Source organism: Ahaetulla prasina, chromosome 1 (genome assembly GCF_028640845.1).
Source record: "Ahaetulla prasina isolate Xishuangbanna chromosome 1, ASM2864084v1, whole genome shotgun sequence".
Classification (NCBI taxonomy): Eukaryota; Metazoa; Chordata; class Lepidosauria; order Squamata; family Colubridae; genus Ahaetulla; species Ahaetulla prasina.
Genome location: NC_080539.1, coordinates 272,972,426 through 273,000,080, shown reverse-complemented (window position 1 = coordinate 273,000,080; position 27,655 = coordinate 272,972,426). Strand labels below are relative to the sequence as shown.

General features: G+C 39.5%; 2 protein-coding genes across 7 annotated transcripts in view; one reads left to right on the top strand and one right to left on the bottom strand.

Annotated features, from left to right (window-relative positions):
- The first annotated feature begins 735 nt into the window (after positions 1–735).
- Positions 736–18,380, top strand: RNF141 (ring finger protein 141). 2 transcript variants are annotated; one of them, XM_058159885.1, is made up of 6 exons: positions 736–880; positions 5,872–6,073; positions 7,332–7,440; positions 7,796–7,977; positions 9,305–9,412; positions 10,498–11,073. In XM_058159885.1, exons 2-6 carry the CDS (start codon positions 5,931–5,933, stop codon positions 10,844–10,846), a joined length of 891 nt encoding a protein of 296 aa, XP_058015868.1. In that variant the 5' UTR covers positions 736–880; positions 5,872–5,930; the 3' UTR covers positions 10,847–11,073. The 2 variants fall into 2 exon arrangements, with proteins under 2 accessions (XP_058015868.1, XP_058015877.1); XM_058159894.1 differs by lacking the exon at positions 10,498–11,073 and adding an exon at positions 15,458–18,380 and having other exon boundaries at positions 737–880.
- Positions 18,381–18,468: 88 nt separating this feature from the next.
- AMPD3 (adenosine monophosphate deaminase 3) overlaps positions 18,469–27,655 on the bottom strand; it is a 54,739-nt gene continuing 45,552 nt past the window's right edge. For 4 of the 5 annotated variants that reach the window (XM_058159836.1, XM_058159846.1, XM_058159856.1 and 1 more), the window contains 4 exons: positions 26,007–26,127; positions 24,392–24,565; positions 23,190–23,300; positions 18,469–22,197 (listed from right to left, as the gene is read on the bottom strand). In XM_058159836.1, coding sequence (XP_058015819.1) covers positions 22,021–22,197; positions 23,190–23,300; positions 24,392–24,565; positions 26,007–26,127 — 583 coding nt within the window. In that variant the 3' untranslated portion in view covers positions 18,469–22,020. Of the gene's footprint in view, positions 22,198–23,184; positions 23,301–24,391; positions 24,566–26,006; positions 26,128–27,655 lie in introns of those variants that run through there. The other variant, XM_058159872.1, reaches the window with a different exon arrangement.

Here is a 27,655-nt window from a genome sequence, read left to right as displayed (position 1 = left end):
GACAGCGGTGCACTTGGATCCTATAAAATGATGAGGACGGGGAAGTACGTTTTTTAATATTTTGGGCATTTAAATTAGTTTTTTAAGGGATGTTTTTAATTATTGTGTGTATGTATATTTTATCTGCCTGTTCACCGCCCTGAGTCCTTCGGGAGAAGGGCGGTATACAAATTAAAATATTATTATTATTATTATTATGAGGATTTCAAGAATCCGAAATTAATATTTTGCATGGTTTTCATACCACACACATACAGACACACACAGAGAGAGTGAGAGAGCCAGTCCAGTCTCCTTTTGAAAAAGCACCTTTGTTGGGACCATTCCTCAACCCATTCCTAAGAGCTGGCTGGGGAATTCTGGGAGTTGAAGTCCGCCAGGCTTAAAGTTGCCAAGGTTGGAGATCCCTGACCTGGATGACAGAATCTCCATAGACATCTAGGCAATGACAATCCTTTCAAGGAAACCCCCCGGAAGATCACGAACGAGCAATAGTCCGACTCTCAACTTTTTTCCCCCCTCTCTTATATTTTGAAAACGTTTTGCAGGCTTGTTTAAAAAAAAAAAAAAAACCAGACGGTGACGAACCACTCTCGGTAAGTAACCCTCGTAAACTTCGCGGCAGTTCGGCTATTTTCGACGTCCTGGCAAGGAGAAAAGCAGGGAAGCAGCGAAGCTTCAAGACGTAAGCTGAACGCGACGGGAATAACCCTTGCCCGATCGTGTCGCGTCTTGACGTCATGCAGTCTACTAGGCAGGCGGAGCGGGTCGGTAGACTCGGCGTCCGAAGCGGTGGGTGGGGGGTGAGTGGGGGCGGAGCCTTTGCTGGCGGTCGGAGGCTGTGGCTGCGAATTTGGAGCAGGATGTTGGAGCGTCAGCGGTGAGGCTGCCGCGGAGAGTTTGGCTTGTTATGGGCCTTGAATCCGGGAGGAGGAGGAGGAGGAGGAAGAGGAGGGCAGGGGGTGGTGGGTGGGGGATGTCTCTTCCCTTGCGTCCAGAGCTCGAGTTAAGCCAACAACAAAAGGAAAAACAGGACTGGGGGGCGGTGGGGGACGGTCGTGGCGTGACCTATAACCAAGTGGCTGCGTTAAAACGTTTATTAACATTTTATTATTGACATTTTAACGAAGGTTGTATTAGCGTTTCGCATATCTCTCCCGCCCCCCAATCCTCTTCTCCCCTTTCCTTCGATATGCAAACACTGGCCCTTTTTCGGGGGCCGTGAATCAAAGATTGGGTCGCGTTCTGAAGTGTGGGAGATGGCAACGTAACTTTAAAGGTGTCCCGTCTTTTCTCACGCCCCTCGGATGCAAAGGCAACCCTGTATAAAGACTGAATTGCCCCCATCCCACCCCATCCTTAATAAAGCCTTTTTTTTCTTTTTTTTCTTTTTTGACGTTGCCTGAGGTCCACTTTGCAAGGCGTTGGGGTGTGTTTCTGTCCCAAATTCAGGGACTTGGTTTCTTTCCAACCAACTCTGGGCTCTCAGCCCAAGGTGCCTGAGTTTTAGGGGCAACAGAGCAGGTTCCCCACAGGGAGGTTTGGGGCTTGTGGTTTTCTGCTACTATTTAGGCCAGGGGTCTCCAGTCTTGGCAACTTTAAGACTTGTGGACTTCAACTCCTACAATACAAGTCTTAAAGTTGCCAAGATTGGAGACCCCTGTATTAGGCTCAAGAGGACCACCCCCTGCCTGTGCATTGCCTTGCCTTATTGGCTCTTCTGAGTGAGGTAAGAAGCCTAGTGAGGTATAAATGGAGTTTCTTGAGTTTTGTGAATAGAGAAGCAGTTTTTCTGGGTAGTTCAGGACTATCCAGGATTAGCGCTGATGATGTTACCTAGTTTTGGTCATGAAGGAAAACTGCCAGGAAACAACCCAGCCCAGAGAGCATCAAAGGCTCCACAGTTCAGCAGCCTCTGCAAGGAATCGGTTTGTTTACAGTTTTTAATCCAACACTGGATTAACGCTGGATGTGACGCTGCAAGGGGAGTTTGACGGATACCCTCACATTTCTTGATGGCTCAGCAGGTGGCAACACCTGACACCCCCCCCCCTTGTCTAAACCCAAAAGCTCAGCTAAGGGCTAGACTGGGTTGGGTTAAGATTGGGGCCTGTAGGTTTGTTTAACCCGAAAGTTGGAAAACCTGTCTCAGAAATAAGCAGTGGGAAACTTACATTTTAGTGCAGTCATATCAGCAGCTGAGCAGAACTTGAAGGAGACTATATTACCCATACAGCAACATTGGGGGTTGGTTTAGAGCAGGCGTCTCCAACCTTGTCAACTTTAAGACTTGTGGACTTCAACTCCCAGAATTCCTCAGCCAGCTTTGCAAAACTGGCTGAGGAATTCTGGGAGTTGAAGTCCACAAGTCTTAAAGTTGACAAGGTTGGAGACCCCTGGTTTAGAGGAGAGTGTCAAACTCGATTTCATTGAGGGATGCATCAGAGTTGTGTTTGAGCTCAGGAAGGAGTGTGTGGCTGGTTGGGCATGGCCAGCTCGACGACACTTGTGTTGGGGAAACCTGCAAAAGGGGAAACAGTTCTTCTTTCGTTTTTGTTTTGCTTTTAGTTTGCTCTGCTAGACCTCTGCCAGTGAAAACAGAGCTCAGGGTGTTGTGTATGACACACACACCCCCGACCCCATTTTTAGCTGCAACGGTCTCCTGCAGCCCCCTGAGCTCTGTTTTCACTGGCAGAAGGTTGCAAGAGGCTGTTTTTGCTGACAGAGGCACCCTAACTCTTCGCTGCTTCCAGGGCGGCCCCACGGGCTAGATCCAACCTGCGGGCCTTGAGTTTGACATGCCTGGTTTAGAGAGATGATACACTCTGGATGCTTCTAAAACATAGGTACAGGTAGTCGACTTGCAACAATTCATTTAGCGACCATTTGAAGTTGCAATTGCGCTGAAAACAGTGACTTATGACCATTTTCACACTTATGACCATGGCAGCATCCCTGTGGTGACGTGATTTACATTCAGATGTTTGACAACTGACTCACATTTATGAGGGGTTGTAGTGTTCAGGAGTCCTTTTGTGACCTTCTGACAAGCAAAGTCAATGGAGAACCCAGGTTCACTTAACAACCATGTTACTAATTTAAGAACTGCACATTAGCAAATGTGGCAAGAAAAGTCGTAAAATGCGACAAATTGACTTAACAAATTTTCACTTAACTACATAAATGTTGGACTCAATTGTGGTTGTATGTTGAGGACTACCTATACTTGAAGAGAATTTAAAAATTAGTGTCTCCTTTTCCGGTTAGAGAATCTGGATTCAAGTAACCAGTTTTGGGTATAATAATAACCGGAATACAGGTAGTCCTCAACTTACATCCACAATTAGCCCAAAATTTTTGTTAGTAAGTGAAACATTTGCTGAGTGAATTTTGCCCCATTTTACGATCTTTCTTGCCATGGTTGTTAAGTGAGTAACAAGGTTAAATGAATCTATTTTCCTCATTGACTTGTCTTCTAAGAAGGGTCACAAAAGGTGTTCACATGACTCTGGGACACTGCAGCTGTCATAAATATGAATCAGTTGCCAACCATCCAAATTTTGATAATGTGATGACCATGGGAATGCTGTAACAGTCATAAGTGTGAAAAACGGCCATAAGTCACTTTTTCCAGTGGTGGTGTAACTGAGTGATCACTAAATGAACTGTTGTAAGTTGAGGAATACCTATATCTCAATTTTGGGGGGAAATTCTGCAAAATGATAGCCTTTTAAAACAGGTTGCTATAATTCTGAAAAATGTTTCTATTAAACGATACAGTTACAATTTAAATTACATTTCAAACTGTAAAATTTAGGAAATTTTTAATGTTTGTGTTTATATTCAAATGTTCATTTTAAAAATTAATGCTTTCAATTTTCAAGCCTTGATTTATTTACTCTTGGGCAGTTCCACTCAACCCTATGAGCAACAGAGTTATTTTGTAACTGGCATTACATTTCCCTGACTTTAATATTATTACTTTTTAAATCTTTCATAATACTGTGATAATGTATCGTGTATATTGTTTTTAAATTAATGTCTATTAATAGACATTACAGTTTTACAATTTTTCTTTGTTTGGTTTTTTAAGATTTAAGATAATTACTTCGTAATATACTCAGAAAACTATTGGATAGATTAAAATAGATTTAGTAAAATGTAGAATGACAAATTAGAGCATCAAATAAATTATAGTCTTTAAATTGTAGCTCTTTCTGCACCATAAGTATAATTTGAGAGTTTTTTGCATGTCTAATATGTTCTTCTCCTTAATGGTCAACTAAATTTTGCTGTACACTGTTATTTCATGCATGGCTTCACCTGAATGAATGTTATTCTCTCCTTTAAAAAGTATTTGAGTTCAGTCTACAGAGTTTTAAACATAAACTTGCAATTGTCAGTCATTATATTTTGTATTTTAGGAGTTACTAAAATAGGAGTTACTGCATTTTTAATAAAAATGTGCATTCACAAGGTGTTTCCATATTGAGAATATGCTTGAGTTAGGTGTCAATAGAATTGGATTTAATCTGCTTTAGCAGAAACAAGAAACAGACTCCTTGTCACAAAAAAAACCCCTTTATTTTCCTCTTGTGAATTAATCGCATTCACCCACCGAAAAGTCCAGGCGTTAACTCCTTCAAGGAGTTAACTGCAGTAACAGACCTTATCAGTTCCTTGCGATAATTTCAAGGTTGCAGATTAAGTTCTGGGAAGCAGTCTTTGTTACACAAAATGCAATGAGCCAAAATCTTCAGAACTACGAACTGTTGTCTCCTACGACCACAACTCCCCTTTCCTTCTATTTATTCCCCAGTCAGGGAGGGGCCATTCAGCGTCTACGTGTGTTTTGCTTCCCGAGTCAACTCCTTGTACTTAGTTGTTCTCTTCTCCTAACAGCTCTGCGCATACGCGCATCTGGAACTGGCCTCAGCTGTTCTTCCTCCCCACTTATCTCAGCCTCCAAAGACAGCTGCCTCTCCAGTGGCTGGGAAATGTCAGGTGGCCCTGGCTGTATCTCTGTGTCCAACACAGAGCTTCCATCAGAGCCTTCCCCAGACTCCAGAGCTGGCCCAAGTTCCTCCCCAACTGTTCTGTTTCCCCGTCCCACCACTCCACACAAAAAGTCAGTCAAAGGCCTTTTCCCAATTTATTTACATTTGGCTGAATTCCTTCTGGCACAGAGATGTCTCCCCACACGCCTGCCAAAATCCCTGGAGATAACCAGAAAATTATAGATAAAGCACGATTCACTCACAAACAGATTCTTCTATCCATGACACAGTTTGCCCGCGCAAATTCATTGCTTTGTCCAAGACAAAAAGCCAGGAAGTTCCGCCTCCTGCTTTATAGCCCCTGTGAGTGTCACTCCGTGACTCATCATTCTTTGACTTTGTCCCAACGCCGCCTCTGCTGTGCGCGCCGGTCACGTCTGCGCAGTCTTGCATCAAGCCAAGATTGTTCTTGGGGCGTTGCCAAATCAGAAGGCGGCCCGGGGGGATCAGGCCTTGCCAGCCCCTCCTCCTCCTCCTGGGTGGGTGCCAGGGAGGGAGAGGGCCCAGGGGAAGCAGGACTTGCCAGTTCCTCTTCCTCACTTTCTGAATCCTCCTCCTCCAGGAGTCCGAGTCCGGGAACCTGGGTCACAACACCAACCTCCTTATCGCCCCAGTCTACCACCAGCTCCGCTGGCAGCTGGCGGGCCACAACTTAATCTGACTTCTTACCTGGTTAGCTCTATATAAAGCTAACCAGCTTTATAAAGCTACTCCAGTTAAACTATATAGCATGTAGTTGGCTTGCAATTTATGCATTGTGAATTGAATGCAGTGATGACTATTCTAATAAAGTGTTTTAAAATATATTTATTAGAAATTCTCTAAATGTGGAAAGCAGTATTTCTTCCTGGGACCTGAGCTAAAGCATCTATCATGGGCCAGCAACTCTCAAGCCAAACGCAGACAGTTATAAATAAGCTGCCAGAAAAAGTTGTCAAGCATGTCTCTCTTGTTCGAGAAAGTGGTTTCTTGACATATGAAGAATTTTTGGGAAGAGTGGCTGAACTTAATGATACGTGAGATTTTTTTCCCCTTTATACATGTAATAGTTTAAGTATTAAACAGGAACCTGCTTAAGGCATTTGAGAATGAATTATTAGCAATATATACTGTATATGACTGCTTAATTTCTAATAAAAATGGGACAGTTGCATTACATGGTGTAACATAATATTTAGTTTCTCGGGATGTGTTCGGTTTTATTTTAAGCCGCAACAAATACTTTGCGATCAGGACTTTATCAGATGTTTTGTAATGTTTTTCAAATTGAAACGAGTAGATATGAGAGAAGCTTATTTCCCTTATTAAAGGCACCATAATAAATTACATAAGAGCAATCAAAATAAATCTAGCACTCATTCATTGAAACTTAACAATGGCAGTTAAACCAATCAATGCAAACCTCCTAAACCGTGGCTTAGCTGTATTAATATTGAGCTACTTGGAAAATACTTTACTCTCTTCGCAATTAAAATGTGTCCTAAAATTAAGTATTGGACATGAATGCATTTTCCAATTCTTGCTTTAGAAGGAAAATAAAGCTCTTAAAAATACTGTAGTTGCAAACATAATAATGTTGCTTTATACTGAGTCAGATAATCAGTATACCTAACTCAGTAATTATCTATGGTGACTAGTAATGTCTCTCAAGGGTATCTGACATTTTCTTTATCTGGTTATAAAAGAATTAAGCCTGAGATCTTTTGTCTGTAAACCATATATCAATCACTTATGTACAATTCTTCTTAAAACCAGAAGTTGCATGAAACCAGACACTTTATATAAACACATACTTGTATAAAATATAAGTTTTCCAGCATTTTGGTTGGAATCATAATACATAATTATTTTAAAGTTGAGTTCCTGGAGAACCACAAATGAAGATGAACCAGAGAAAGAATAATTATATTCCCAAGAAGCCAATTCAAAGAAAGATGAATGTTTGTGTTACAAGCACTGGGGTGAAAATGACTTCCTTGATTTGTTCTCCTGCCAATCCTCTGGAAACAGTCTTCCAGGATCAAAGGCTTTTAGATGAATGGTGTTGGCTCTTAGCAAGATTCTTCCAAATATCAGCAAGTCTTTTCACGAAGGCAGCTTTGGAAGGGGCTGAGTGGGAAAACCAATTTCCACCAAACCTATTCCACAGATCCAGCCCTATGTTTGAAAATATATTTGCTTGCAATTTGTACATCATATTCACTGTAATGTTTAAAGTGTCTGTCCTCTTGTGCTACATGTATAGAATGTTAAATAAATGTTAAATATTTCCAGAACTGCACAATTAGCTTCTGGCCAGAATAAGCACCTGTTATTTGAAGTGCAGCCAGGGTCTGATGCTACGGCTTTATGGAAGGTGGCTGTTCGGATAGTTTGCACTAAAGTAAGTTTATCAGAATCTTAAATTCTCTCATTCATAGCAACATATAAATGCTATGAATAATGCTATAAGGATAAATTTTGTGGATGTTCATGGTTAGTTAGAAAAAAATGCCACATTTTCATAACTTATTAAAAATATGTATTTTGCTGTGTGTATAATGTTTTGCTTGCCATAACTTTACTAATGTGCCATTATTAATGTGCCATTTACCATTCTAAACATTATAAAGGCATTTATAGCATCGCATATCAAATTTCTGAGTTAGGAACTCTCGATTTACATTTCTTTAAAAATAACATTAGAATAAATGGTGAGATGTTCAAGAAAAATGATAATGCTGCTGTTTGTGTTATAGATAAACAAGACAAGTGGGAATGTGGAAGCTTCAAGAATTATGAACTTGTATCAGTTCATTCAACTTTATAAAGATATTACAAGTCAAGCATCACAGGTTCTTTCACAGAACGCTCCCTCAGAAGGAATAGCAGAAGATCTGTCATCTGTTGAATCTTGTCAGGCTAGCCTTTGGATGGGAAGGTATTTGAAATACTCTAAAAAATTTTGAATCTGTCCGGTTTCTTGCTCCAGCAAGGAGTTTTGTAAACTTGATTCCGTTTAGGTGAAGGTTGCCATTTACTATAAAAATGTGCAATGAATGAACGCTCAGTTATTTAGTCTACCTTTTTTCTTACTGAAAATATATGTAAGCTTTTCTGAAAAAGAGGCACATCCTCTTGCAGAGAGGCATCCTCTTCATTCTTTAGTGATGAAGATTCATTTTGAAAAAGAAATAATCTACCATTCATATTAATTTTCCTCATTCTGGAAAATTTTGAGATTATTCAGAGAGCTGAAAGAACTTTAAATTACTTCTGTGCTAAAAAATTATTGGAAATAGGCACTTAGATAACGGGAATAGCTATTTGCCATTGTATATGTCGTGTCCCACTCCTCCGCTGACGGCCGGGTCAGGGAAATCCGAATCAGGCTTGCCTCTGCAGCTCTGCCCAAAGTCCTAGCAAAGTCCTCAGAGCAGGCAGGAGACCAGTAAGTGACTTCAGCAAGATAAGTTCGACTTTTGCCTGACTCAGAGACTGCCAGAAAGTAGATCCTTTATATAGGCCATGGGGTGTGGCTCCATGACTCAGCACTCATTAAGGCCTGCCCCTCCCTTCCCTCTGTTGCCTCCGCCTATCCAATCTTCTGATGCGAGGATTACTCCAGTCAGCTGTTGGGAATAAACCCTCCTCAGGCTCACATGCTGTGGAGGAGGGGGAGGGGTCTAGCTGCTCCGTTTGCCTGGGCATGGAGTCAGGGCTGGGGCCGGGAGATTCTCCTTCTGCAGTTTGTGTGGGCATGGAGCCAGGACTTGGGCCGGGAGGCATACATTCCTCAGTGTTCGGGAGCAGGTAAGAAGGCCCCGGCTGCTCTGAGGGCGGGCAAGACACAACAGTATACAACAATCTGTGGTTTTGTGTGTGTGTGTGTGTGTGTAAGTAAAAATGTCTGTTCATGCACCACTCAGAGTATACATTGAAGAAGCAAATAACAAACTTTTCTTAATTGTACATCAGTCTATGATTATTCTTTTTAAACACTTTTAACATTTTTAATGTGTGTCATAGGTTTTGTTTATAGAACACCAATTTTTTATATAATAATGGTCTGCTTCCTCCTTTCTTAGGACAAAACCCAGATAGTTTCTTGCAAGTTGAATGTGAAGTTGCTGTAGTGAACTAGGAGTTAAAAGATTATAAATAGTCATAATAAAATATTTAACAAGAAATGATTCAATGTATATTACATATACAATTAACGTTCTGGAAATCTTTGATTGTGAATAAATAATATATTTGCACTGTAGGGTGAAACAGCTTACTGATGAGGAAGAATGTTGCATTTGTATGGATGGACGTGCTGATCTGATCTTGCCATGTGCCCACAGCTTTTGTCAGAAATGCATTGATAAATGGTAAGTCCCTTAGTTAAATCTGATGAACAAATTATACCATGTTTAATGAAGAAAAGAAATGAACCCTTCTTTGCAATGCCACCTCAGTTTTCCAAGTTTAGATAGATAGATAGATAGATAGATAGATAGATAGATAGATAGATAGATAGATAGTAGGTAGGTAGGTAGATAGATAGATAGATAGATAGATAGATAGATAGATAGATAGATAGATAGATAGATAGATAGATAGAATGAATGAATTCTTTATTGGCAAAGTGTGATTGGACACACGAGGAATTTGTCTTTGGTGCATATGCTCTCAGTGTACATAAAAAGAAGATACATTCGTCAAGAATCATAAGGTACAACACTTAATGATAGTCATAGGGTACAAATAAGCAATCGAAACATACTAGGAAACTATAAATTGTAAGGATACAGCAAGAGGTTACAGTCATACAGTCATAAGTGGGAGGAGATGGATGATAGGAACAATGAGAAGATTAACAGTAATAGTAATGCAGACTTAGTGAATAGTGTGACAGTGTTGAGGGAATTATTTGTTTAGCAGAGTGATGGCATTCGGGCAAAAGCTGTTCTTGTGTCTAGTTGTTCTGGTGTGCAGTGCTCTATAGCGGCGTTTTGAGGGTAGGAGTTGAAACAATTTATGTCCAGGATGCTAGGGGTCTGTAAATATTTTCAGTCCTCTTTTTGACTCGTGCAATGGAAGGCAGGTTGGTAGTAATTGTTTTTTCTGCAGTTCTAATTATCCTCTGAAGTCTGTGTCTGTCTTGTTGTGTTGCAGAACCAAACCAGACAGTTACAGAAGTGCAGATGACACTCAGTAATTCCTCTGTAGAACTATATCAGCAGCTCCTTGGGCAGTTTGAGCTTGTTGGCGCAGAAAGAACATTCTTTGTTATGCTTTTTTGATGACGCTTTTGATGTTAGGTGACTTATTTTAGGTCTTGAGATATGATAGAACCTAGAAATTTGAAGGTCTCTACTGTTGATACTGTGTTGCCTAATATTGCAAGAGGTGGTAGTATGGGAGGGTTTCTCCTAAAGTCTACCACCATTTCTACCATTTTGAATGTGTTCAGTTCCAGATTGTTCAGGTTGCACCACAAGGCTAGTTGTTCAACCTCCCATCTGTATGCAGATTCATCGTTGTCTCGAATGAGACCAATCACTGTTGTATCATCTGCAAACTTAAGTAGTTCAACAGACGGATTTTTTGAGATGCAGTCATTGGTATACAGAGAGAAGAGAAGTGGGGAGAGCACACAGCCTTGGGGGGGGGCTGTGCTAATTGTACAGGTAACTGATGTGATCTTGCTTAGCTTCACCTGCTGCTTCCTGTTTGTTAGAAAGCTTATGATCCACTTACAAGTGTGTTTAGGTACTGCTAGCTGGTTTATGTGTATTTTATATACTTGCATATTTGAGTAGTTTTATGTACCTGCTTATATACATGCTGTTCAGAAACCTTAATATTAGTTAATATTCTTTTAATTTAAAGCCCTGTAAAATAAGACACTCCATTTATAAATTGATCAGTCTTGATTTTGTATGTATCACGCACACACACACACAAACTTCTTTCTCAGAAGCACAGAAGCTCATTTTACATTTACACACATAACTCTACTTTCCAGCAAAACCAGCAAAAATAAAATCAAATAAAACTGAATGGAGGCTTTTTTTTTTCTTCACATTTATATCCCGCCCTTCTCCGAAGACTCAGAGCGGTTTACATTGTGTAAGGCAATAGTCTCACCCTATTTGTATATTTATATACAAAGTCAACTTATTGCCCCCCCAACAATCTGGGTCCTCATTTTACCTACCTTATAAAGGATGGAAGGCTGAGTCAACCTTGGGCCTGGTGGGACTCGAGCCTGCAATAGCCTGCAGTAATTGCAAGCAGCTGTGTTGTAAATGTTGTACCTTGATGAACATATCTTTTCTTTTATGTACACTGAGAGCATATGCACCAAGACAAATTCCTTGTGTGTCCAATCACACTTGGCCAATAAAAATTCTATTCTATTCTATTCTATTCTATTCTATTCTATTCTATTCTATTCTATTCTATTCATAACAGGCTTCTTACAGCCTGAGCCACACCGCGGCTTGATGATAGGGTAACATAATGGATAGTGAAACCAGAAGTGGGAGAGGGGCAAAGTTGGATAGAGGAATAATGTAATGAATCACAAGGCAGCCAACACCAACAAGCTCTAGCTTTTGTATTGAGTATTAAACAAAAAATGAGTACCAGGACAAAATTTTCATATCAGAATGCAATGAGTACCAAATGTAATGAGTTTTAAAGCAGTTGAATACCAAGGTACCACTGTAATTATTTTCCTCATATATTTTCCTCATACAGTTGTCCACAGTGAAATGGGTTTTTTTCCCCCCAGAGTTCTAGCTCTCAGTGAGCTGGAAGTAGATCCCCTTTTCCAGTACCACCTCTACTTCAAAGATAACAATTTAGGAGAAAGAAGTTGTCTTTACTGAACTAAATAACTTTTTTACATAGAGGTACAATAACTTGCACACATTTTTTTTTTATTTATTTCGATTTTTATACCGCCCTTCTCCCGAAGGACTCAGGGCGGTGTACAGCCAAGTAAAATTCAATATATAAACATTAAGAGAAATTAAAAAGCATATTATAATGTGGCCGAAATTTTAAAACAATTTAAAATCTTAAAATATAAATAACCCCAATAAAATTTCAGTCCAGTCCCGCTTGAATAAATAGGTGCGTTTTCAGCTCACGGCGAAAGGTCCGAAGATCAGGCACTTGACGTAAACCAGGGGGAAGTTCATTCCAAAGCGTAGGAGCTCCAACAGAGAAGGCCCTTCCCCTGGGGGCCGCCAACCGACATTGCTTGGCGGACAGTACCCTGAGAAGGCCCTCTCTGTGTGAGCATACGGGTCGTGGGAGGCAAAAGGTAACAGCAGGCGGTCCCGTAAGTACCTGGGTCCTAAGCCATGGAGCGCTTTAAAGGTGGTAACCAGAATCTTGAAGCGTACCCGAAAGACCACAGGAAGCCAGTGCAAACTGCGCAGGATTGGTGTTACATGGGAGCAACGAGTTGCTCCCACTATTACCCGCGCAGCTGCATTCTGGACTAACTGCAGCCTCCGGGTGCACCTCAAGGGGAGCCCCATGTAGAGAGCATTGCAATAGTCCAAGCGGGAAGTGACAAGGGCATGAGTGACCGTGCATAAGGCATCCCGGTCAAGGAAGGGGCGCAACTGGCGCACCAAGTGTACTTGGTGGAAGGCCCTCTTGGAGACGGCCGCCAAATGATCGTCAAACGACAGCCGCCCATCCAAGAGGACACCCAAGTTGCGCACCCTCTCCGTTGGGGCAATAACTCGCCCCCCCACAGCCAGCTGCGACTGCAGCTGACTGTACCGGGGTGCCGGCATCCACAGCCACTCCGTCTTGGAGGGATTGAGCTTGAATCTGTTTCTCCCCATCCAGACCCGTACGGCTTCCAGACACCGGGACAGCACTTCGACAGCTTCGTTGGGGTGGTCCGGGGTGGAAAAGTACAACTGAGTGTCATCAGCGTACAGATGATAACTCACCCCGAAACCACTGATGACCTTACCCAGCGGCTTCATGTAGATGTTGAACAGGAGGGGCGAGAGAATCGACCTCTGAGGCACCCCACAAGTAAGGTGCCTCGCGGTCGACCTCTGCCCCCCTGTCAACACTGTCTGCGAGCGGTCGGAGAGATAGGAGGAGAACCACCGATAAACGGTGCCTCCCACTCCCAACCCCTCCAACCGGTGCAGCAAGATACCATGGTCGATGGTATCAAAAGCCGCTGAGAGATCTAATAGGACCAGGGCAGAGGAACAACCCCTATCCCTGGCCCTCCAGAGGTCATCCACCAACGCGACCAAAGCTGTCTCCGTACTGTGACCGGACCGGAAGCCGGACTGGAACAGGTCTAGATAGACAGCTTCATCCAGGTACCGGGGAAGCTGCCATGCAACCACACTCTCTACAACCTTCGCCACAAAGTGAAGGTTGGAGACTGGACGATAATTTCCCAAAATAGCTGGGTCCAGGGAAGGCTTCTTGAGGAGGGGTCTCACCACCGCCTCTTTCAAGGCAGTGGGGAAAACCCCTTCCAACAGTGAAGCATTTATAATTCCCCGGAGCCAGCCTCGTGTCACTTCCTGAGTAGCCAGCACCAGCCAGGAAGGACACGGGTCCAGTAAACATGTGGTCACATGTAGCCTCCCCAGTAACCTGTCCACGTCCTCGAGAGCCACAGTCTCAAACTCATCCCAAATAACCTCAACAAGACGTGCCTCTGCCATCCCACTTGGATCATCGCAATTTTGGTCTAAACCATCCCGAAGCTGAACGATTTTATCGTATAGATAACCGTTAAATTCCTCGGCACGTCCCTGTAGGGGGTCATCCCGCCCCTCCTGTTGAAGGAGGGAGTGAGTCACCCGAAACAGGGCGACCAGCCGGTTATCTGCCGATGCAATGAGGGTGGAAACGTAGGAACGTTTCGCCTCCCTCATTGCCACTAGGTAGGTCTTAGTAAAAGAGCTCACTAGTGTCCGATCAGCCTCGGAATGGCTAGACCTCCAGGTACTCTCTAGGCGTCTTCTCCGGCGTTTCATCTCCCTCAGCTCCTCAGAGAACCAGGGAGCCGAGTGAGATCTACGCCGGGTCAGAGGCCGCAAAGGCACGACACAGTCCAAAGCCCCAGCCACGGCCCGTTCCCAGGCCGCAACTAGTTCTTCAGTCGTGCCGTGGGCAAGATCCTCAGGAAACGGCCCAAGCTCCGTCCGGAACCTCTCAGGGTCCATCAGGCGCCTGGGACGGAACCAACGCATTGGCTCCGTCTCCCTGCGGTGGTGAGTGGCGGTCTGAAAGTCCAGGTGAACGAGAAAATGATCCGACCATGACACCGGTTCCGTCACTAAATCTCCTAATACCAGATCATTAATCCACTGTCCAGAGATAAAAATCAGATCTAGTGTGCCTCCCCCCATGTGTGTAGGGCCATCAATTACTTGAATCAGGTCCATGGCCGTCATGGAAGCCTGGAACTCCTGAGCTACCATTGATGACAAGCCGGCCGATGGCAAGTTGAAATCCCCCATGACCAAAAGTCTGGGAGTCTCAACTGCCACCCCGGCAAGCACCTCCAGCAGCTCAGGCAGGGCTGTAGTCACGCAGCAAGGAGCCAGGTACGCGATCAACAAACCCATCTGATTCCTATGACCCCACTTCACAAGGAGGGATTCACAACCAGATATCTGAGGCACAGTGGACTCCCTCGGCTCTAGGCTTTCTTTAATCACAACCGCCACCCCCCCACCCGTACCTTGGGCCCTCAGCTGATGAAATGCACAGAAACCCGGAGGGCACAGTTCCACCAGGGGAACACCCCCCTCTGTGCCCAACCAGGTCTCTGTAATGCCCCTAAAGTCCACGGACTCCCTCTGTATGAGATCGTAAATCAAGGGAGCCTTATTTACCACGGACCGGGTGGTATCAGTGCCTCCCAGATTGGAAACTTGTTTGGAAGATAGGTGAAGATCTAAATGAGCCCTCTAAATATTTTGCCTCTTAATACAGTCCCCAACCTCATAAAAAAGCCAAAACAGATCTGAAAATTTCAGCCATCATTCTGTTCTTCTGAATGATGGGGGTTTGCTGTATCCTTAGTCAAGCGATAGGTGAATGCGGTCAATATTTATTGATAGGGCAACCAATTACTTTAAATTATAGACATTTGGGATAATGTAAATTTTTCCAATTTAAAAAGCAACAGGTTGTTTTTCTTTGGAGGTCATTGCCTGGTGGCTTTCAAAAACAGATCTGCGCAATCTATGTTGGGGATACTTTCACTGTTATTTTTAGCTTGGTCTCCTAGATAAAACACATGTCTTTTAGCCTTTTGTCCAAGATCCTATTATATCTTACCATTAGAGCAAAAATAGTCATGCGCATTGTCAGTACAAAATTTGAAAAGCAGTGACGGTTTCTTCTGACTTCCTTTGCAGGAGTGGTCGTCACAGGAATTGCCCTGTATGCCGCCTACAAGTGACCGCTGCAAATGATTCTTGGGTTGTATCTGATGCACCTACGGAGGAAGATATTGCCACTTACATACTCAACTTGGTGGATGAGGCAGGCCAGCCCCATATACCCTGATATTAGTCTTAACATTCATAGTCTTAACATCTCCCAAGATATCGTTCTCATTACTTTTCATTTCTTTATTCATTACATTGGTTTCTAGAAGCTAAATCATTACTTTTTAATAACGACTAGTTCTGGGGAAGCCTACCTGTAATTATTACTTTCCTTAATTACTCTGATAACATTTACGGTCAATACACTATGAATTTTCTGATATTATGAGGTACTGCAGTAGGAAATACTTTAGTTCTAGTAAAGCTGTTATGTGTTCGTTAAAAGTTGACTTCATTGTCTCAGTTGAAGAAGGTGGGTGGTTCGCATGTCCTGTTGTCCAACACTGTCTATAAACAATGTTCTAATGCTTAAATGGGAATCAAAATGGCTAGAGTCCTTGAACTTAGTAGCTTCTGTCCTCTGTCCTATGAAATGTTGCAACTCTTATTGTTGACATGCGTTTGATTAAATCAGTAATTGGTATGTTCTATTCCTTTTATGGAATCTTTTATGAGAGCAGATTTTTTTTATAAATGATTGACTTTTTCATTTCTACTTAAAGATAATTTTCTAAATCAGTATTTATTGCTTAAAGTTTGTCTATGCAGTGTCATGGATGGACCCAGCAAAGTTTCTTCCACTTACTTCTCTATCAGTAGAAGGCTTCTAATGTAGCAGACAGCAATCTCTATTCTCTTTTTCCCATCTCTTCATTTCCTACATGCCTTGAACAGCTGTCCCTGGGCTAGAAACTCTCCAAAACAGTGAATCTCTGAAGCATAGTGCGGATAGTAAAAAATCTTCTGTATTCTGTTCTGTTTCTTTGCAAGTGCTTCATCTTAATTACATGTTAATTACAAAATCTGGCTGAAACGTGTTTATTATTTATTTAGTGTTGTTTAGCTTAGCCCTTCTATTTACCAGTTTGTAAAATGTGCTATTGCTATGAAATGAGGCAGTAAAGCACAGAGATTTCTTTTCCTGTAGGTGCAATATGAAGCAAAAAAGGAAACTTTTTTTTTTGGTGATCACTTTGCTTTAATGTAGTATGCATGTTGTAATCGAGTATTGGTGTGAGGTATGACAAATGTGTCCTGAATTGTTACCTTACCAGGTGACAATAATAGATGCCAGAAATCCACCATTTTCCAATCCACAAAATTGGTACTGAGTGATTTTTACAAATTTATTTCAAATGGCAGCTTAAAATGGTTCTAAGCCCCCAAAATTAAGTCCCTAGGCAGATTGGGCCAACACAAATCCCCAAATTGATGTGGTACTGATGTTGGATTTTATATTTTTCACAACTGCTATTATTATAATTATTATTCATAGAATGGATTTGGCACCACACAAGGAAATATGGGTTAATAGTTAAATATCATGAAGGATTTATGGCCTTATTTGGAATTGTCTGGTAAATATGTATAATAAAATTGTTTTCTACTGTTGCTGAAATGTTGCACATAAATATAGGTTAAACTAATTAAATTGCAAACCTACACTATTCGCTAAAAGATTTCTATAAATCACATCTAAGTATTGAACCTTACCAGAATATGGAAACATGTTTTTGAGAGATTATCAAATTCTGCTTAAATTAGTAAAATTGAGTAGAAATTAGTGCTTTTCCTCTTTTTTTAATCTGATGTGCTAAAGTGAAGGTTTGAAGAGCAACTCTGATTACTTAATTAAGAAAGTTTGATATAGAGAAATTCAGATATTGCAAGTATTATTTCTGACAATTGATTTTAAGTGGGCTTTAAAATTCAGAGTAAACAAAACATACTTTGTTTTTGTTTTGATGTGTTTTTCACTAGTTATAAAACAGATCATGGATTTGATTTTCCCCACACACACCCTAGATATATTTGGACTTGCAGTGCTGTGATTAAAGTGCCCAATACTTTATACTAACATGGTAGAAACAATAACTCATCCTTTTTTCCCTTCATATAAGGTTTGATTGACAGCACAAATATTTGAAATGTAAGCAGTAGATCATTAACTCCTGACTTTGCTTTTCTTTTTTTTTCCTGTCATGAGAATAAGAACTGTATACCAAATCTTGAGAGATGGAAGCTTTAAAATATGCAGTCCACAGAGGGGACATGACATTATAGGTTCGGTAATTTCACAGTTGTAAATATGTGTAAAGTGAAAATGTGAATTATATAGTGTTTTAAATATACACATTAGTACAAGCGTTACAATGTGTAATATATATATATATATATTGATCCATAGTAAATATATATGTAAAACACACACATACACACAAGCACACACATACACACACACGGTGTTTTACAGATTAACTATGGATCATTTGCTGTCTTCCTTTTCTCTGTTTCCATTGTGTTGTGAACTATGCCTCTTACTAAAGGACTTTTAGTCTAGACTGAAGATTATAGAACAAGCTGTAACACTCAAAGACATGGAAGAGGAGATTTACAAGTTGCTTACCATGCCTTTTGACACATACCCTACCACAATAAGCATATGACAAACTAGAAGCCTATCATAAGAAATAAATGTGTTACATTGTGTAAAACTGCAGCCCAGTTGAGTTATTCTTCTAGCATTGAATCTGATGAAGAATGACAAATTTAAAAAAAGTTTTTAAAAGACATGTTCAAGAGATGATTTACTGTTAAGAGAAAATGCATTCCTTAGTTCTTTTGTGTGGATGTGAACTTTTCTTAGTGGTTTTATATAAGACTGTTAATAACTAAGCAATTTAATGTATTATGAGTTTTGAGCAATAAACATTTGGATTATTTATCTTTGTGTAAAGTTTGAGATACCTTCTCTTAGGCATTCAAAGTCACAGTGTATACACATAAAATAATTTCAAGAAAGTAAGTTATGATTTTATATATTCCTAACCAGAGATATGCAGATCATTTTGACCTTGTATTTAGTTTATTTTGACCTTGAAACAAAATGTGCTTTGAGACACGAGTTTCTATATTTGGGGGTGGGTGGGTTTATTCTGACTTAGAATGAAGTCTATGCTGTTTTGGGGGTGGTTTTGGGCCTGTTTTGGGGCTTATGACAGAATTGCCTTGTTCCCCCACCTAGTTTTTCTAGTAGCAGGGACTAGTTTTCCTGGTTACTGGATGATTAGAAATGGAAAATTGAAAGCAGCAGCTAACTACATGGCTAACCAGAAAATTACTACTCACACTATATTCCTGACAGTTGTATTGGGGTTTTTTTTAATCTTTGTCCTACATAGAATTTGTGGGTTAGTGAGCGTCATACTTGTAATGCAGTAATAGGTATGACAGTAATAGTCAGTCAAAATTGACCTCATTTAGGATTATAGAATAGGACAAACATCAATGAATATATTTATAAATGTTTTAACATTTCCATTTATTAAGCTTCTTCATGCTATACATATCTCTGAATATTTTAGACAACAAAATACATACTGTACATGTATAACTTGAACCATTTTTCTTAAATTGGACATTAATTCCCATAATCCCTCTTAAACTAGCAAGGATTTCTTTGAATGCTAATCAGGTCATGTTAGCATTCTAGCATCCAAAAGTTCTATGTAGAAACAATACAATTATTTTAATTATATAAAATAATTAATGCAAGTAAACATAATTGACAGCTAAACTTTCACCCATAAAGTCTAAGCCATCAAAAAATATATAATCGGCAATTCCCTTCAAGAAAATATCTGGCCTTCAGTGATAATTCAAGGAAGAAGGTACCTTAATTATGAAATAAAACTTACCAAAATATTTCAAGAACTTGCAATAATAGTGCAATTTTAAACCCTTGCAAATTCAGTAGAATTTACTTTAAAGCTCATTAATCTCATACATCTCAATAAGAATGGTAGAAACCATATCTGGTTTTGAAGTTGTTAAAATCACTTCGTGCTCACTAGAATTTGCAAATAAGCCATTTCTAAATATCCAGGAACTCCTACTGAGCATGACACCTCGACTTATTAAAGCAGCTATGTCTTTTCCACATGTTATTCATAATTGCTCTTAGCTAACTTTACATAAATGTGCATACACAGAACCTGTGTTTTATTTGAATTAGTTGTGCAGGTAAAAAAATGAAGACAGATTGAACAGCTTCCAAAGCAACTGTCCATGCCCAGAGCAGATACTGGAGAATTTGCCAGCTGTAGGGCTTGGCATACTGAAAACACAGGATTGCTGTGTGGTTAGGACTAGCCTTTCCTGTTGTACAAGCATTACAGTTGCCTAATACTTTGTCATAGTGAGTGTGCTTTAAAATGCTTTTTATTAGAGCGGTGGTTTTTTTTTAAAAATTGTAAAACAAAAACAATATGGAATCCAAGGTTTCCTTTTTTGAAAAGCTTGCGCTTTCTGCTCCACAAACTCCAGTTAATTTGTGAGAAGGAAAAAAAGTAACCGGTGATTGCAATACATTTAAAAATGTTCAATTTAATGTGAATAATAGTATAAAAGGAAAAATCAGAAGTACTAAAGGAAACTAAAACTTTCAATGTGTTCTTTAATTTCATAATGGAGATTTTCTAGTACCAAAATAGATTGCTTTTCAAGTGAAATGAAATTTAGATTATCTGTCAAGCATTAATAAACTAGGCTACAAGTTCTGAAATTGTTATTAGCCAATGAAGATAAAGATGTAATTTGTTATGGTCATCTTTGGTCAAAGCTGATAGTATCAATTCATCTGCTACAGTATCCCAGAATAGAATGCTAAGTTCCAAATACAGGAGCCGCCTTTATAATTATTTTGTGGAAAGGTTCCTGTGCCCTTGCTTCTGTGAACAAATTGCATTTATTGTATTGGGAGAGCTAAATTTGGACAGATATGAAGTAAACCTGAATAGGATAGTCATTCTTCTGGATAGAAAAAAATGAAAATAACTGCACTTATGGAATTGAAATATCTTCCCAACCAGTTTGCATTAAAACATGTACAACTTTTTTCCACTCTATAGTAATACTTAAATTAGAAAATAAATTAGAAAAAGCATAAGTGCACAGAGAGAAATTTGTTACCCCTCCTTTTTTTTCCTAAGAAGTTCAGAATTCGTGACAAATTTTACTTTCTATCTTCCCTTTTTAGAATTATTACTGTATTTCAAAAGTCTAACAGGTAACTACCACCATCAACAGTAATTAAATATAATTGCTTTCCAGAACTCAAAACTGCCTCTAATAGTTCATTTTCAAGTTTGCATTTTCAAAATAAACTCCATATAAAAATTTTAACACTACCTACAGCAGTTGATAAATCATTAAATTCCAGTTCCCACACTTTTACATCATAGTAATGAAGTAGCAACGAAATCTACTCCTTACACTACATGGCATATTAAGCTATCAAACATCTCATTTTTAGTGCATTTCATACAAACTACAAAATGCAAGTTAAGTCTATGCATATGTCAGCTTTCTGTTATATCAGCTTCCACACCTCACATTATACCAAATTATGATTGGTTTGGTTTTGGTTAACAAGATTAATTAATCTTGCTGATGCAAGTATAAACCGTGCTTTAAAATTTAGTGCTGTATGTCAAAGTCACTGTGGCTTATTCAACAAACAATTTTTAAAACAAACCTCAGTAAAATTTTAAAAAATGTGAATTTAGCCAATGTTGGTATTCTTAAATGCATGAATGCATATTAGCAAGTAAATATGCCTCCTAATACATAGGTAAGAAAGTTCTTAATCATCTATATTGAAAAAAAAAGGTGTGGAACAAGTCTCATAATGGTGAATAAAGTGGAATGTTGATATGGAACTGCTGAAAAAGCTCCACTGTATCATGTAGCAAATCCTGGTGGATACATCAACATCTGATTTGCATTTTTCAGGTATCTGCCTTATACCTGGATGCCTTAGGAAGTTACCATATCAAATTACTCTTCAATTAAAGGACCCATCTGGAAAAGCCAAGTATTTATATGTCCACTGAATATCTATGAGCGATGTGCTGATCTTTGGTTATATTAGATTTTAGTTTCTAAATCCAGGATGGACTTCGTTAACTAACGGACACTACAGTACTGTGTACAATCAGACACCTGAAATCTAAACAGAAGTCCATGTTTAAAGTGCCATCAATCCAATATGAGAAACATTGTGAGAAAACTGGTCCATGTGTGCTACCAAAAGCTATTGTTCTATGTCCCTTTTTTCAAAGCAGAATGTTATGTATCTTGAGATGCATTGCAAACCTATAATGACTAGAGTTAGAATGTACTTTTAAATGCATAAACAACATAGCTAGAAGCCTGCATCTTGGCATCTACAGTAGTCCTATTTAAGGTAAGCACTTGCAGAAACTGGTTTTGCAGCGATTCTGGTGTAACCTAAGAATTCTGATGATCAGATGACTTTCTGTCCTGCAAAAGCTCACATTCTCTCTTTTGTTCAGACTTGTTGGTTGTGGCTATTTTGACAGTGCTGTGATCTCTTCTGTCTTCATCGCATCAGACAGAAAACTCAGTTCATTGCATAAAGTTTCATATCTGTAAGCCATTCGAATTTGTGCAACGTTTGTCTTTCTAATATCATTTCCTTCTGGTCCTTCAGCACAGTAATTTAGAGCTATGCATTTCTGTTTTTCCTAGAGAAACAGAGAGAAAAGAAGATACTATTTGAAAAGTTGCTTTGATTTTTTTTTTAAAGGCAAATGAAATCCAGCAGACTGAAAAATTTTAAAAGGTGTCTCTTTAGTGTATGCTTCCTCAACTGAACAATGTGGAAGATGATCTTCATAAAACAGCATTTTTGAAAAGAAGGATGTGGATTATTGAAAGTGTGTGTGTGTGTGTGAGAGAGAGAGAGAGAGAGAGAGAATTTCTATGACCAGATAGTCTCTTTTTAACTGCTACCAATTTGATTAACATACATTACATGGCTTGCAACTTAATGTAGCTTAAGAAACTTCATGTTTCTTAAGAATTCTTTGCTTTCTAACAGGCGTGATTTTATTCTGTAACAGTACACTAGATAATTAACTAGAGATCAGTGAAACTTCCCCAAACTATGCCCTCAAATATACTGGACTGAAATTCCCAAAATGTCCAGATAGCCTTTGATGAAGCCGGATGGGAATTCTGAGTAGGCTAACAGATCTGAAATGCAGTAAATTGGAAAAGTCTGATAGAAATCAAGGACAAGTTAAGCCTAAATGTAAACAACGGCATCTGCAGGAAGTGTGAAAAATGTCAAGATGGCAATCATGACTGTGCTCTTTATATGGGACTTTTTACTTCCTCCCCTCCCACAATGCCCCATCTGTAAATTCATGTCAACTTTTCTGTTTCATACAATGGCAAAAGTGAACCAATGCTGTAAACAAAATTCAAGGGATCAGAATTTAATCATTTCTATCCCACATATTCATCAAAACCATACCTCTTCAGCCTGGTTATTTGTCCTTTGAGGAAAAACACCATTACAGAAAAATGTCATTAGCTAAAATGTTCCTATTATGTGTGATGATCAGGCCCTCTAGTGGCTTTATAAATAAAAATAAAATATATTAAATGCATCACCTAGTTTGTCCCCTAAATCTTCAAATGTCTGGTGGTTACAGAAACCAAGTAAATTTACCTTGTGTGACAAGCCGCTTTGTAGTACACTGTTTCTTGCAATTTCACATAGGTCACAAGTACTCAGTTTCCATACTTGGGCTGCTATGGCATATTCCTCCATCAGTGCTTCCTTCAATTATACATACAAAAATATATGATTTTCTATCAAGTAATTTATTTATTTTGCACCAATAGCCTGAAATCAAAGGGACCATTTCTAGTAAAAGGAAATGTCTAATTTTGCAGAGCTATTCAATTTTCTTCCTTAATTTTCTTCTTCCCTTGCTGTCTTCTGTTCCCTGAAAACTTTCTCTAGGGCACAGGTATCAAACTGGTGGCCGGTAGGCCAGATGTGTCACACGCAGGCCATGCTCATCCCAGCTCCCACTAAGGGGGAAAACACCGTGATAGTCACATGATGGCAATGTGACACCACGAGTTTGACCCCTTTGCTTTAGAGGATTGGTGATTCCACCAGAATAGTGGAAGCAGGACTAAGTGTTCAGAGAAACAGAGAAAATTTAGTGAAATTTCATCTTCTCACCCTTTTATCAGCAGATGTCTCTCATCATAGTTGGCAAGATCCAACTTTTATAGTTTCAGAGCTGGGTAGCCTGTTGAGAGTGGTGGAAACTCCAGCCACTACACAGTGAGATTTATTTCGTCAAGCACTGTGCTTTATGAAAATTGGTCATTTTCCTTCTTAGATTTTCATGGATCGGTTATACCCAAACCAGACCACACGCTCACAAGAACACTTCATAGTCCTTAAGTTATAGGACTGATGTTAATGACATGCCAGATCAACCTTGAAACATTTAAGAGAAGCGGAAAATAAATGGCAAAGAAAACAGCTGAGAGTAGAAAGACTCAGACATTCTAGTTTTTAATGGTGAAATGACACGAAAGAAAGGATTTAGGAGATTGGAGTCCATACTCCAGGGTTCAGTACCCATCAGATGGGATAAGGGAGAATGGCTTGAGAAACAAAAGGATTGTGAGCATTACAAGTGTTCCAGGATTCAACATTTAGGATTCAAACACAGTAAACGATTAAATTGTGAATAGAATTCTGTGCCCTCCTAAATGAAGTGAAAAGATAACTGAAAACTATTGCTTTCAAATAAATAGAGAGCTGCTGATGAAATTAATAAGAAAACATTTAAGTTAATGTGGTATCAGATGGAAATTAAACTTTTAAATTGGTTTCATGCAAATTACCTTGGTATAGTGGAATTGCATGGGGTCATCTGTGGACAGAGAAACACGCAGTCCCTTGTGCAAGAATTCTCGCAGTGGGTTTTTTGAATACTCCAGGAATAAGCTGTTGTTGCTAAGAGGAGACATGGCAATGGGGATTTGTGCAAGATAATAAAGATACTGGAGAACTGGACTCTGTACAAAAACAACACCCAAAATCATTATTCATTCACACAGAGATAACAGGAAAGGAAACATTCAGTCAGAGGAAATGGAAAACCATTTTTACAGCTTGGGAAACTTTAACTGACCCCGGCTCTCTGGCATTATACAAGTTGAGTTGTTATATATACAACTATATACCCTTATTTCACATTGCATTGATGTATTGTTTTTAAAAATTTTATGATGAAAATTAAACAGAGATTTGAGATGTTAAAACACATATTATTGCACTAGCTGAATAAAAGGTCTTTTGCTGTCTGTGGTGCTTGAGTTGTGCCTTTAGTACAAGCTACCTCTTCAAAAACCAGGTTTTGATCTTCCTGTTCAATCGATTTATCATTGAGAAACCAGAACACTGTTGCAGTTACATGTTTATTATTTGAAATACAACTGTCTGGAAAAAGTTCTTAAGGAAGCTCATGTTTGCTGTCCAATAAAATAGAATATTTCTCAATTAGAACAGCTTGTGTCAGATTTATATTGAAATCTGCCACCCAGGGGAGAACTGCTTTACAAACACAAACCCAAATCTAACTGAAAGTAAGCTTTTATAAATCTCATTGATTTCAACCACATAAAAGTAAATATGTTGTTTAAGCTTCCCATTTGTAGTAATTGGACACATACATTCACTCAGCAATAAGCCCACATGCGTTTAGTCAGGGTGGTGCTATGAGAGTTATACAGGCCTAGGGACCTGGCATGCTTTCTCTAAGAACCGCATCGAGTAGGCCTTGTGAGTCCTTTAAGGTCTTTTTAAAAAGGCAACAATCCAAAAATGCAGAACAGTATGATATACAGATAATAAACATCTTTCTTTGTTTATAGCAAACCTGAAGATGGAGATCTATTGATCCCATATCCTCCCATGATGTATACAGGTAGTCCTCAAGTTACATCCATTCATTTAACAATCCTTCAAAATAGGAACACAATGAAGAAAGTGACTTACAACTGGTCCTCGCATTTACAACCATGGTAACGCTTCCAAAGGCAAGTGACCAGAATTTTGGAGCTTGGCAATTAGCACGTACTTATAACAGTTGCAGTGACTGAGGTTAAGATTTGCAATCTTGAGAAAAGTCAATCAGGGAAGCAAGATTTGCTTAAAGACTGCATGATTTGCTTAAGTACATTATTTGCTTAACTGGGTGTGACTCACTTAATGACTGCATTATTTAGGAATGGAAGTTCTGGCTCCAACCATGTTCGTAAGAAGAGGACTACCTGTATAAGTATACCTAGCCTACAGTACCATAAATTAAACTCAATTATTAAGAGTTTTTCAGTGCTCTGATGACTCCCAAAGGTATGACTTCAGTGAAGTCCCAGACAATTCTAGGATAGCAAAAGTCATTTATCAGCAGAGCAACAGATTGGTAGAGGTGGTGCAGTAGAACCATTACTATACCTTCTTCAGGAGCAATCCATGGGAAATATTGTCTGCAGTTAAAAAGGAGGACACCAGGTGAGTTATTGATCCAGCTTCTCCACAATGAGGTCGAAACAAGAAGGTGCTCATGCCTCTCTCCCTATAAACAATTTAAAATATAATTAGCATTATACCTGGCCATTCTGAAATCCCAAGACCAATCATAATGATACATCTCACAATGGCTGTTAGAAGTGCAAAAAATATGCATCTGTGACCTACTGATGGGCAGCAATATGTATATTAAATTATTCTGACGTAAGTACTCCTCCATTACAACCTGGGACAGCCCCTAACCTAGCCTGATTTAAAGATACTCACACACACTCTCATGTTAACTAAGGGGGTAAAAGGGGTTCAGTGGCTGCTGGGCTTCAGATTAAAAATGGTTTAGGCCAGTGTTGAAATCCAAATTTTTTTACTACCGGTTCTGTGGGCATGGCTTGGTGGGCGTGGTATGGCTTGGTGGGTATGGCAGGGGAAGGATACTGCAAAATCCCCATTCCCACCCCACTCTGTGGCCAGCCAGAGGTAGCATTTGCCAGTTCTCCGAACTACTCAAAATTTCCGCAACCAGTTTTCCAGAACCTGCTGGATTTCACCTCTGGTTTAGGCTGACCTTATCCAATCGTTCAAAGGTAAGTCCTCCATTTTATTAGACAGGTATTTGTGACTGCAGCTCAAATGACTCATTGCAGGATAATTCTGCCAGTGGGCTAACTTGTGGCACCAGCAGAGATTAAATTACTTCAAATATCATATTGTGATCCCAGCTCTATCTCAATTCTTTAAACTTAGTTTTATTGTATATTATATTTTACCAAGGCTTCAATGCTACTTTCTAAATATGCTATGTGTAACAGACTTTGAAAGTCTTGACTGCTTTGTTTTCTCATTTTAAATTTCCTAATTTCACCCTTTCTCTCCAGTTCCATACAACTGAAGTCAGTCTAAATCAGCAGGCTGCACTGTGTTTTCAATCCAATTTTGTGCTTAATATGAATATCAGTATGTGAACAGATTTGTAAACAAACAAACATCTGTGAATGAATGGATAATCTGTACTATTTGTGCAGATTTCAGGTTCACTATGACAATTTAACTACAAAGAGCTCCAGGCAAGGCAGAGAAATGTCACTTGTGAAATCATGGACACAATTCTATAGATTAGTAATTACAACTTTAAGCACTCCTGCTGCAGAAGTAATGCTGAAAGTGATTCTACGTATCTGCTGTCACAAGTAATGCAGAAATTTGAGCTTCTGCTGATACCGCTTCATTGCTAAAGCTCATAAAAGTGATTTCATATAGAGATTACAAAAGAAATTAAAATGAAAATTAGAATGCATACTTCCAAGTACTGATGATCTTCAGTCTGAAAAGTTATTCCCTCCTTACCTAACAACTTTGTGCAAAAAAAAAAAAAATGTTCTGCATTGATGTTTCTCAGACTGTAATCGAAATCTCTCTCAATTTCCACCTAACTCCAGCTGTCCCATCAAACTCACAGATGACACAAATCATAACCCAAAAACATCTAAGGATCATAGGTTAAGAAATACTTGTTCAGAGTTATAACAGTGATGATATAACCGACTGCCGAAAAAGTCATGTGGAAACGTGCACGC